The 12,842-nt window shown below is 52.8% G+C and overlaps 1 protein-coding gene across 22 annotated transcripts in view; it reads left to right on the top strand.

Annotated features, from left to right (window-relative positions):
• Nucleotides 1–12,842, top strand: part of DNM2 (dynamin 2) — an 80,719-nt gene that overhangs the window by 15,064 nt on the left and 52,813 nt on the right. For all 22 annotated transcript variants that reach the window (XM_081076688.1, XM_081076685.1, XM_081076681.1 and 19 more), the window contains exon 2: nt 10,541–10,614. In XM_081076688.1, the coding sequence (XP_080932814.1) occupies nt 10,541–10,614 (74 nt within the window). The remainder of the gene's footprint in view (nt 1–10,540; nt 10,615–12,842) is intronic.

The following is a 12,842-nucleotide window of genomic DNA, read 5'->3' as shown; positions in this document are numbered from 1 at the left end:
CTAGCAACTACTAATCTACTTTCTGTCTATGAATGTGCTTATTCTGGACATTTCCTACAAATGGTGTAGGGGAGGAGTCCAACTTCATTCAAATAAGGCCTATCCTAGAGAATGTTCCATGTGCTCTTGATAAGAATGTGTGTTCTGCTGCTGTTGGGTGGAGAGTTGTATACATGTCTGTTAGGTCTTGTTGATTTATGGTGTTTACATTTTCTGTTTCCTTGTTTACTTATGTCTCTGGTTCTATCCATTGTTGAAGGTGGGGTATTGATGTCTCCAACTTTTATTATTGACTTGCTGTATTTCCCCTGCCCTGTGCTTTCTTTATAGCTGCATAGTATTCTTCAGTCTGGTCCAGTCCCACTAAGTCCAGTCACTCTCCTACACGAGCTTTTAATTTTCTAGTTTTCCCCTCCTGAGAGAGCCTTGAGGGTTTTCAGGCTTATGCATCCAGTGCCCAGGGCTGATTCCTGGAAGGGGGTTGCTGTGTTGGACAGGAAGAGGATTTAGAATCATCTTGCCAGGTCTGCCAGGAAAGTCTGTTTCAGGGTCCTTCTTGAGGTGCCATGGAGGAGAGTCCCCCTGCCCTGTCACCTTTGTGAACTATCCTGTTGAATAGGGCCTTACATGTGCCAGGTACTGGACTTCCCATGTCTCATCCCTCTAGTCCTGCTGACAGCCTGATGGGGTGGGCACTGTTATTATCCCCATTTTACAGGTGGAACAAGTGAGGTTTGGGGACGGGATGACTCTTGTCTGGGTCACACAGCGAGGCTGAGCTGTTCAGCTGTAGACTCGTCTCTCCACCACCACGTCTGCTTGCTAAGTTGTCCCTACAGGGAGATGTGACTGGCCTTCCTGTTTTCAGAATTCAGGGTCCCCTTTCCATCTTTGTTCCTGGATGTTAGATGTGGTGACCTGGATGGTGTCCTGCAGATGGGGACAGGAATGAGGCAGATTCGGTTGGTGCCTCATTGGTGGGGGTGCTGTTAGCTGTGTGACTTTGGTCTGGATGATCTAGCCTCAGTTTCCCCATCTAAGAAAGGGGTTAGCAAGAGCCTCTGTGAGGGTGAAAGAAAGACGTGTGTTCATGGAGCTCAGCTCAGTGCCGTGTCCTATGTACCCCGGAGACACCGGCTGGTCCTGCCGTTTACTCCTCCGCATGCGCTCATCGAGCACCTGCTTTGTGCCCGGCGCTATGATCCGACAGTATACAGAGCAGACAGAATCCTCGTCTTCACGGGACTGACAGGCTATGGGATTGGAGTCCAGGAGGCAGAAAGGGAGCTTACATGCTGAGGTCAGAACCAAGATTGGTAGGGGGAGGGGGCGGAGCCAGGTCTGGGGAGGTGGGAGTCAGGCTCTCCCAGGAGGCGGCAGCCAGCCAGTGTCCTAAGGAAGAGTGGAGGGTGCTGGTGGGGGCATCTCGTGGCCGAGCAGCCCAGGCTGAGGCATCAGCCCCCAGGGCCTCGAGCAGGGAATGGCCGGGAGGTGACAGAGTGCTAGTAAAGGGCTCTGTGAGTCACAGGGAGGAGACTGATTTTTGTCCCGAGTGTGCTGAAAGCCACGGGTGGGTTTTAAGGACATGTGCAGTATGATCTGACTTGCAGTTTGAAAAGCTCTCCTTGGCTGCTGGGCTGAGAACACATGGGGCAGGGCCAGGCCCAGGGAGATGGGGGCAGTGTGGCTGTGACCCAGAGAACTTAGCCTAAGGGCTGGGGCTGAGCAGAAGAGAAGGGGGTGGTGGGTATTTCTTAGGCAGCAGACAGGATTGGCTGAGAGCTGGCTGTAGGGGGTGGGGAAGAGACGACGGGAGGACAGTGAGCCTGGTGTGTCTCTGTCACACTGCACTCGGTCTGCCGGGACAGTTCCGCACAGTGTGGCACTGTCACACTAGAAGAGGCTCTGAGAAGGAGCTTGGCCCCAGAGGCCACTGCCCACTCTTCCATTGAATGAAAAAACCTGCAAGGAGGATGGTTCTGGAATGTCAGGAATGGAGTGGGGCACTGTCTGGCTTTTTCCTTCCTGTATATTCACTAACATCCTGCCTGCGTTCAGTTCGACCCCTCCAGGTGGTGACATAGCAGAGCTGGGAGTGCACATGTGGCCGACCACCGTCTAGGGGCTGCAGAGACGGCGAGTGCTCCCCAGTCCCCATCTGCTCCCCACCCCCCCCACCAGCACCATCTCTCCCATCCTCACCACACCCTGTTTTACAGATGAGGATGTGAGTGTCCTTGCTGGTTAGGTGGCATGGCCAGCTCTTGAGTGATGCTGTAGAGCAATGAGAAGGTCCCTTAGGGGACCCTCAGCACTGAGAGCTTGATCCCAAAATGCCAGCAGTTTTCCTGTCACCCTTGAAAAGGCTGCTTGGCTGACCAGTTGCTTTGGGGCTTCTTAGTACAACTGAAAAGTTAAAAATTAATATTTGCTTGTTACAAAAGTTATAAAAGATCACTTTGGAGACTATGAAACAGAAAATTTTCCATTCTCACTCCACAGACCACCTCTGTCAAGGGGCTGAGTGTCACCTTCAAGTTTCTTGTCCCTATGTAGGCCGGAAATGTGCACAAGCATTAAAAAAAAAGGAGGACATAATCGGTTCTGCGCGTTGCACTTGGCTTTCAACACTGTAGCCTGGGCTGCTTCCTGGGCCAGTTCCAAGGCCACTTTAGCCAATTCCCTACTGATGGACATCTGTGTGATTAATGTGTTTCACTCTGGAAAGCACTGCCGCAGGGAGTGGCTGTCCTTGTAAACCCACTCAAGAGAATGAAAACGGGGTGATGTGGGACACGGGGCAGCAGGGGACATTCAGAGGAGTTGAAATCTGTGTTGAGTCCTGAGTGAACAGAGGAAACCAGGATTGTGGAAAGGCACAGAGGAGATGTTCCAGGCAGGGAATCAGCACAAGCAAAGGCCCTGAGGCAGGAATAGGTTTGGACTCCTGGCTGTCCCTTGATCACGAGGTTTGGCTCCAATTAGTGAGCGAGGTGGAGGTGGGGGCTGAGGGTAGGGAGTTGACAGGGTGATTGCTCAGGGCCTCGGAGGCCATGGGAACACTTTACAGCAGAGAAGGGATGTGACCTGACTCACTTTGTATTGAGTTTTCATTTGATTATGTGGGTTAAATGCTCTCTTTTGGTTAAGAACTGTGCAGACTCTTACAATTACACTCTGAGGCAGGTGGCATTGTTCCCACTGAATAGACAAGGAAACCGAGGCACAAAGAGGTGACCCACGCTGCCCAGATTGTCCACAAAGATAGGGCAGTGCCTCGATTCCAGCTGGGCCCTGAGAAGCCCAAAGCCAGGGCTGCTCGTCGCCGTGGGTCACTTCCTGCTTTTGCTCCTGGCCTGGCGGCCTGATGAGACTATGGAGCAGGTGACATTAGGGCTGAGTGCCAAGGGAGGGGCTGGCTCTGGAACCTGCAGGATTCCTGAGCAGGGAGGAACCTGCTGGGAGTTTTGAGAAGGGCTGGCGTCCGGAGTGGGGTCCCGCGCCACTGCTGTGTAAGCCTCAGTCTCGTTTTTCCAGTGGCAGGTTTGATCCTTCATCCCACGAGCATTGGTCACCTGCCTCGTGCCCGGCTCTGTGTTAGGAGCTGGGGAGAGGCCAGAGAATGTGCTGCCCTTCTAATGGCTGGGAAGGGACAGATCACAGCCGTGGGAACAAATCAGTAAACTGGAAGTTGTCAGTCGGGTAGAATTGAGCAGGATGTTGTGTGACAGATGGGATCTGCCTCATTGGGGTGGGGGTTGGGAAGAGACAGTTTGACTGGGAGTTGCCTGCTGGCCATGGGAATGCTGTAGGGAGAAGGTTCCAGGCACAGGGAACAGCCAGTGTAAAGAAAGGTCCTGAGGCAGGACCCTGCCTGGTATGTTTGGGGAACAGGGGGCCAGTGTGGCAGGAACCGAGGAAGGGGAAGAAGGGGAGGAGGGGAGGGCAGCGCTGTGCCTGGGCAGGTCATGCGGGGCCTTTTGGGAGAGGGAGGTGGTACAATGAGGTACCGCCTCACGCCTGTCAGAATGGCCATCATCAGTAAATCAACAAACAAGTGTTTGTTGGCGAGGATGTGGGGAAAAGGGAACCCTCGTGCCCTGCTGGTGGGATTGCAGGTTGGTGTAGCCACTGTGGAAAACAGTATGGAGGGTCTTCAAAAAATTGAAAATGGAACTGCCTTTGACCCAGCAATTCCACTCCTGAGTATTTATCCAAAGAAATTCTAAAATATATATACACTCCTATGTTTATTGCCGTGCTATTCACAATAGCTGAGATATGGAAACAACCGCAATGCCCATTGATAGGTGATTAGATAAAGAAACTGTGATACGTTTATACAACAGAGAATTACTTGCCCATAGAAAAGAATGAAATCTTACCATTTGCAAAAACATGGATGGACATGGAGAATATTATGCTAAGTGAGATAAGTCAGACAGAGAAAGACAAATACGATATGATCTCACTTATATGTGGAATCTAAAGAACAGAATAAATGAGCAAACAAAACAGAAATAGATTCAGAGATACAGAGAAAAAAACTGGTGGTTGTTAGATGCGAGGGGGGAGAAGGAAGGGATTAGAAAGCACAAATTGGTAGTCACAATATAGCCACAGGGATACGAGATACAGTATGGGGAATATAATCAGTAATGTAAAGATTATGTGGGGTATCAGATGGGCACCGGACTTATCAGGGGGATCACCTCGTAGACTGTGTAGATGGATGACCACTGCGTGTGCACCTGAGGCTGAGTAGAATAGTATTAAATGTCAACTATAATTAAATATATACATGTATATGGCCACGGGATGTGGAGTACAGCACAGGGAATATAGTCAGCGGTATTGTAACAGCTCTATATGATGTCAGGGGAGTAGTAGATTGGGGGGGTTATGACTTTGTGAGGGGTGTAAATTTCTATTATATTGCTTTTTGTATACCTGAAACTAACAAAAAAAGAGAGAGAGAGGGAGGTGGTAGCCTCGGGAGGGCTCTGAGCAGGAAGGGACGTGCCCTGACTTGGCATCCACAGATACCCTGTGGCCACTCTGGGGAGAGCCGAGTGTGGGGCTGAGGGTGGGCTGCCTGACGTGGCAATGGTCCAGGCAAGTGCTGATGGGCTGAGCTGGTGGCCTTGGACATGAAGAGAAGTGGTTGCTTTTGGGGGTGGAGGCAGCGTGGGGGCTGAGAGGCAGGACGAGCCCTGAGTCCATGATCCGAGGCTCCACAGGGGTGAAATGACTCATGCCAGGTCACACAGCCAAGCAGGCCCTCTGTGATGGATGAGTGCCCAGAGAGGGTGGAGACCTGTCCAGGGCTTCACGGCTCACAGGGGCCGAGCTGGGCTTTGAACCCAGGCTGTCTGGCTCCAGAGTCCATGTTCCTTTTGTCCATTCAGCACGTATTGTGAAAAGCTGCTGTATGCCAGGCACTGTTGTAGGTACTGGACATCCAGCAGTGATCAGGCCAGGTGAAGAAGTCCCAGCCTGTCACAGGCCTCCATTGGAGGTTGTGTTGGAGGAAGTAGGAAGCGTGTGCATTTGGGAGGGAGGGGTGCAATCAACTGCACCTGCCCACAAGTGGGTAAGCAGGGCCTGTGGGGAAGGGTTTTCTGGCAGAGGGTACAGCCCCGCAAAGGCTTGGAGACCAGAAGTGCAGGAGAGATCCCAGATATGGAGGGTGCAAGGAGTGGTGAGATGGGTGGATGGGGGACCCTGTCAAACCTGGGGTTGGTCAAGTGGTCTCTGCAGGAGATTTGGAGCCCACATCATAGATAACCTAGGAGAAGGATAGGTCAGAAGCTTGGGGCCAGGCCTGGACCCATGGATTAGAGGCCAGGTGCTGAAATAATCATAGTTAACACTTACTGAGCACCTCCTGTGTTCCAGGGAACAGAATAAACCCAAGATCCTATCTTAGAGTGCTGGCACGGGGGAGGGGCAGACAAGAAGCAGATAAGTGATACATAGAATGTTAGTGCTGTGGAGAAAAACGAGGCACAGACGGAAGGTGGGGCGGGGGTGGAGCTGTGAATGAGGGTGGTGAGTCCCTAGGGAGGTGTTTGAGCCAAGGCTGTGGGGAGCGAGTCATGGGATGCCTATTTTTCTGGTACCCAGCTGCCCTGTGAGGTGGGTGGAGTTATCCTCATCTTACTAACCAAGAAACCCAGACCAGAGAGGCAGGGAAACTGGCCTAAGGTCACACAGCCTGAAGGGCAGCGTGGGAGGAGGAGGAGGCAGGTGGATGCTTTGAGTCCCAGGGAGGGATGTGGTAACCCATGGAACACAGGTGGGGTCAAGAGGTGGGGTCAAGGAGAAGCAGATGACTGAGGCTTGAAAGTCACCTTCAGATAAGTGGACAGTCAGTGTTCTGGGTAGAGCTGCTTGGGAGGAGGGTTCCTTCCCCAACGCCACTGGAAAGGTCCCAAGAGTGCGTGCCCTGCTGCTGTGTGCCAGGAAACCCTGTGGGTAGCCTTAAGGCACAGCTGGACAGGCCTCTGCTCACTGCGCGTGCCCAGAGCCCTCGGTTCTCCTGGGCATCACACTTGCCCTCATGTTCTTCTCAGGCTCTTACTGTCCATGTCTGTGGTGTCACCGCTGTGCTTGCGGTGCCTTTCCCCCACCCACACACACATGCACAGGACAGCACATGCCAACATCAGTGGCAGAAGGCCTGGCCCTGGCTGGGGAGACGCCGGCAGCTTCTGCGTCAGCTGTGAGGGCCCAGAGGCCTGGTGGCCTGCTGGTCAGAAGCTCAGACTCACAGATAGGTGGTTCCGTCCACGCTGTGCCGCTCCGGACGATGGGTGACCCTATAGAGCTGCGTGTCCTCTAGGCCTATTTACATCTGTAAAGTGGGGCTCAGACCGTCCTGGTGGATTGTGTCATAGCTAAAGGTGGTAAGTCCCCAGGAAGTTCTCAGCTCCTCGCCTGGCATACAGTGAGCACTTGACAAGGGTTAACTACTTTAAAAAAAAGTAACTTTTTAGAGTCATGAATCCATGTGGATGATGCCCAATTCAGAGACGTTCCGGAACATGCATTGCCTCCCCGCCCAACAGTCTCCACTTCCATGGGCTCGGGCTTTTGTTTGTTTGTTTGTTTGTTTGTTTGTCTGTTTCTTCCTTCAGTCGCAAAACAGACACATTTCTTCACCTTTTGTTTTCCTCTGTATATGTAGAAGGAAGTTCCACGTCAGGAGATAAAGAGTTTTATTTGTTTGTTTGGTTTTTGGTGGCTGCACAGTAGTGTGGATGGGCCATAAATTATTTAATTAGTCTCCCCCCACCCCCATGGGCTTTAAAATACTTTGGATCCGAGCTAGTCTTACGGGGAAACTAACCAGATGGCAATGATTCTTCCGTGGGCAAATTTTAATGCACTGCTCTCGCTGTACTTTCCTATCTGAGTCTTCATGAGCTTGTCCTCCTGGACTTAATTTGTACTTGTGACCTTACTGAGATGTAACTTCGATACAGGAAGTCACTCAATCTTAAGTATACACCTTGATTTTTAAAGTAAATGCATGCACCCCGGTAATCGCGGGGCAGATCAAGACAAGGGACGCTGTCAACATCCCAGAAAGTCCTCTCGTGCCCCTTCCAGTCCGTTTCCCCACAGGGAACCAACTGCTCTGTGATTTCTATCAGCCGAGACTAGTTTTGCCTGTTCAAGTTCAAGTCTTCCCTATGACTCAGCAGTAGGAACGAGGGCATATGTCTACAAAAGGCATGTACGAGAATGTTCGTAGCAGTTTTCTCATGGCCCTGCACTGGAGAGACCCCAAATGTCCCATCGGCTAGTGAATGGATGAGCAAACTCTCGTCCATCCATGCAGTGGAACATGGGTCAGCAATGAAAAGGACCCAACTTTGGTTGCACGTGTCAGCATGGCGGTTCAGTCACACACTGCTCCTGTATGTTTGCTCACTGACATGTTCCAGTCACGCAGGAGAGGTAGAGTGGGAGGGCACGCGCAGTGTCACCGCTGTGGCTGGGGTTTCCACGTCAGAGGGCTGGTGCCCAGGGTCTCTGATGTGCAGGGTGCCTCTGTCCCTACCTGTCAGGACCCTGCCTGTGAGCCAGGCAGCCTGCGGCTTCAGGGAGCCAGGGTCAAGGCCATGTGTGGTGCTCTAGAGGTGAATAGCCCCCAGCAGGCCCGCTGCCTCCCTGGGAGAGCCTCGCATCCTTTATGAAAGGGCGCTGCTCTCCTAGAGACACTGGGTACCCCCTTTGGCGAGGGCTGAGATAAAGCCTACCTTGGGGTCTGGTTACCCGCATGTGGCCTCCTTGCTGTTTCTCTTTCCCTGCCCACCGCACCCCTGCATGTAGCTCGCCCCTCTTTTTCCCTTCTCAGAGGGGCGTTTCTTGGCCGTGCCAGCCCCAAGCCCTCTAACGCCCATGGTGGGTCTTCTTTGTCCCCACCCCCACGTCTCACGCGGTCCGTCTCAGGATGCTGGTGTGGTGCACCAGCGCCTCCGTCGTGCTCCGTAGGCATGAGTCGTACTTGAGTGAGCGAGCGTGTGACTTTGGCCAGGCCACATTGCCTCTCTGCACCTCAGACTCCTCATCCGCCAAATGGGAGTCTGTAGTTTAATGTGTCACGCTGCGTGAAGTGGGTATGAAATGCTTCTCGATGGGCAGGCATAGTCCGTGGGGTCTTCGTCATCCTCAGGAGCTAGGTTGCACGGGTAGCACCGTAGGTGTGGAAGGTTGACTGTGTCACCAGGGGCTTTGGGCTCCCCTGATCCTAGAGGGGCTCGTGCATGTCCTGTGGATGTTCTTTCCTCTGTTTTGGCCCCTCCCGCCCTCCATGGTTCTTCTCAGTCCAGCCTGGCCCCTGGTCATGGCCGTTCATCTCCTAAACTCCTCTTGGCTCTCTCCAGTGTCTGTCCACTGCCCTTTGGGTCCCTACCACCCCCTGCCCCGGCGTCAGCCCCATCCTCCTCACCTGGAACAGCGCAGGTGCATTCTGCCTGCCTCATGGCTCCACTCATACCTGCAGCAGCTAGAAGGGTCTTTTCAAGTCACACACCTATACAAGTGCACACAGTTATAGCCCTGAACCCCATCGAGTGGCCTCGCCCTAATAATGACGACCAGCCTTCTCATCACGACTGCCAGCACCCCCCTCACCTTACCCTTTTGTGGGCCTGTCCAGACGCATGTCCCGCTTTGCTGCTTGTGGGCAGCACCCCTATGGGGGCCCCTCATTTCGCTGGCTGGGCTGCAGTTCCACATGTTGTGTGGCCACTGCTGTGTCCCTGCTCCCAGCCAGGGGAAGGCGCCGCATGAGTGTGGTGGGACAGCCCACAGGGTACTGGGGCACGGACTCCACTGTGCAGAGTGTGGTGGCGCAGGTGCACTTCCTCCTTCCTTCTGCACACTGGGTTAGCACGTTCTCAGGCATTCTGATGCCCAGCTCGAGCTGAGAGGGCTGCCTTTGGCGCCCTCCAGGGTCGCAGATGGGGTTCCCAACACGGGTCGGGTGCCCCCTGAGACACTGTGGTTGCCGCAGTACTGGGGAGTGAGGTGACACCAGGGACACTATACTAGGAACCCAGGGACACTGTTGTCTTGCCGCATATGAGACACACCTGTCGAGTCCCAATTGTTCTGTGTCCTGCACAGATTTCAGATAATCCAGACATTTACCTGGGTGCAAACCTCATTTGACATTCCCTGAGCCTAGACTCTTTCTCCATTTTACATGAAATAACAGGGTCCTTTGCATAGCTTTAATAATCTCTGAAAATGCTGCTTCTGCTCCAGTGCCTTCCTGGATCCCTGCTCCTTCGCTTTCCTTTCTTACTGGTCCGGGGCGGCTTCCGGTCTTCCCACTCTGCCTGACTAGTGTAAGTTGGTGCAGGTAGTATTTCCGTATTGAAATACGTAACAGGTATTTTTTTTTATTAAAAAGCTGTATTGAGGGATCACTTACGTGCTAGGAAATTTGCCCATTTCAAATGCAGTGACTTTTAGTAAATTTACAGTAAATATTAGCAAACATCACCACAGTCCAGTATTAAAATATTTTCATCATCCCAGAAAGCTCCTTCGTCTCTGTTTTCTACCCCTGGGCAACCACTGGTCCTCTTCCTGCCTGTATAGCCGATTTGTCTTTTTGGGATACAACACATCATCAACTACTTTCCTTTCAGTCTTTCTATCATACACATGGCCTTCTATTCATTTCCAACATGTATACTAATCTCTTTGGGGTCTGGGGGAGATGGTTCAAATGTTTGTTAAGGAAAGGGCCCTTTGGTTGTGCTGGGGCTGGAGCATAGCCAGCTGGAGGGAAATGGTTCCATTTGCCACCACCTCTCATCCAGTCCTCCCCTGTTCCCCACCCCCTATGATCTCAGGACCCTCCAAGGCCAGAGTGTTCCCCAGTGCCCTGCTGGGGTTGGTGTCTTTGCTGAGGTCACCCAAATTGCAGGAGAGGGGATTGCTCCACCATGTGTGGTCATACTTCCTGTCCTGCAAAACCAGCCTCATGAGTAATTTCTGTCCCTTTCCCCTCCCACAGGGACTTCCTTCCCCGAGGTTCAGGAATCGTCACCCGGCGGCCTCTCATTCTGCAGCTCATCTTCTCAAAAACAGGTACAGTGGGGTGCGTCGAAGCTGTAGCAGGAAACTAATGTAGATACCATGTCCAGCAGGAGCCAGAGGGCTTATGATGGAGTCTCTGATGGCTGGGTTTGAATTCACGTTTTCCACATGTGCAGGGAAGTTGAAGCACAATTCACTGAACACCCACCCCCACCCCAAGACTCCTCAGCCGTGAACAGTCTGCCAGGTGCCATGTGTGCTTGCTGTATTGCTGATAACATGATTTTACTGAACGCTTTCAAAGTCAGTAGCATACATTGTGACATCGACCCATAATGCCTCAGTGTGCCTCCCCTTGCAATAAGGTCACTCTCCTGCAGTCACAGACCACACCCAAGAAAGGTGATCATTCCTGCATGTTATCTCATGGCTAGTCCATACTCATGTTGCCAGTTGTCCCCCAAATGCTTCCCATGGCTGGTTTACAGCTGCCCTGATCACTTCCACGCTACATACACTCCATTGTCATGTTTCCTGTGTTCATTAAAGCAGCATCCCTGCCATTTCTTTTTTAATTATGACATTGACTTTTGGGAGAGAACTTCCTGTTGAATAAAGAATGGCCCACATTTAGATTTTTTTTTCTGTCTTCCCCTGGGTGGCCTCAGTTTATTTCTGCTCTTCTCACTAAGTCTGACCTGACATGGGCATGTCTTCCAGCTTGAAACCCACTCAGGCCTCCTTGGAAAGCATCTCAGGTGAGAAGGTGGAAGAGAGAGGGGAGCCATGAGGGGTGGGTCCTCTCTTCTCTCCACAGCCCTGGGGAGGTCTCCATTCAGGGTCTCTGTGCTGCTTCCCCACTGACCTGGAGTGCCAGCCCTGGCCGGCTCAACACTGAGAAGGCGGCTGATATGATCGTATTTTACAGACGGGGAAACTAAGGCCAGACCAGGTTACCAGTCTTTTTAAGAAGCTGGCACCAGATCTGGGATCTGATTTTGGAGCTGTGCCCCAGTCTAGTCCTCTTGCCTTCTTCTTCTGACCCCGCCCCACCCACCTGTGGGAGGGCGTGGCTCCAATGAGAGGCGGCAGTGGATTGGCCGAGTACCTCCTCTTTGTGAGCTCTGCCATATCATAGGCCATGGACGAGCCAATGGGCTGCCTCCTGTGGGTTCAGCTGTCCAATCAGCTGTGCTGCGAGGAGCCGCAGTAGAGCTGCAGGTTTCAGTGTGTGGATCAAAGCCTCAGGGGACTTGGCTTGTTGGGTTTCTGCTTCCCATTTGCTGGTTGATGGGGGAGTAGGGTGATAATCTGCATTTGAATGAGTTCCCTGGTGGTGCTGATGCTCCTGGCTCCTGGCCACACTGGGAAACCTCTGCCCGGTGGGTAGGGGCTGGGAGCTAAGATTGCCTAGATTCTAGTCCTGGCTCTGCAGCTCCCTGGCTGTCTGGCCCCTAGGGAGGATTGCTGCTCACAGCCGTGTTTCCTGTCTGGACAGTGGAGATAATAATAGCACCGCCTTTGTGGATTGCTTGCCATGAAGACCATGTTATTTAATACAGGTACACCCTTGAAACAGTGTCTGGCACACTCAGGGGCCCTCACTGCGGGGTCTATACCAGCTGCTGTGGTGTGCTTGTTGCCAGCCTGTTAGGGGTCAGCTTGCTGGGAAAACAGGTTGGCTGGCTTCCTGCCCTGGAAGGTCAGGACCGTGTCATGGTGGGAGGGCTCCCTCCTCACCTCCGTAGTGGCTGTCACCCAGCACTGGTCTATTGAGCACTTACTGTGTGCTGTGGGCTGGTCCCGGGCTGGGACACTTAGGAAAGCAGGACCAGGACCTGTTACCACCCTCCTGGCACTCCCATTAGTGCCTGGAGACAAATGAGGGAGACTTAGGGACAGACCAGGAAGGAGACCCACAGGCCTGGCCCTCATCAGATGGGAGCATGTGTGGTGGGGGGACGATAACTAACTCCATCACAGCGGGTGGGGACATCAGGGAGCTTTTCCAAGGAAGCGATGTGTGCGCTGAGGCTGACAGTGCAATGTGTCTGTTGGTAAAGCAAGGATTACCCTTCCCAGCAGAGAGCACTATGTGTGAGGACCATGAGGCCCCGAGGCCCAGGGGCCTCTTGGAGGAACTGAAATTCCTTCTGTGGGTAGGGAGGAGAAGCACATGATGAGCAACAGCCTTCAGGGAACACCAAGGGCAGGAACTTGCGGGCACATATGTGCCCAGTGCCTGACCCAGATTCATGCTGAAACCTCCATTCTTGTTA

The sequence above is a fragment of the Rhinolophus hipposideros genome (assembly GCF_964194185.1).
Source record: "Rhinolophus hipposideros genome assembly, chromosome: 16".
NCBI classification, from domain to species: Eukaryota; Metazoa; Chordata; class Mammalia; order Chiroptera; family Rhinolophidae; genus Rhinolophus; species Rhinolophus hipposideros.
This window is presented reverse-complemented; position numbering and strand designations above follow the sequence as displayed.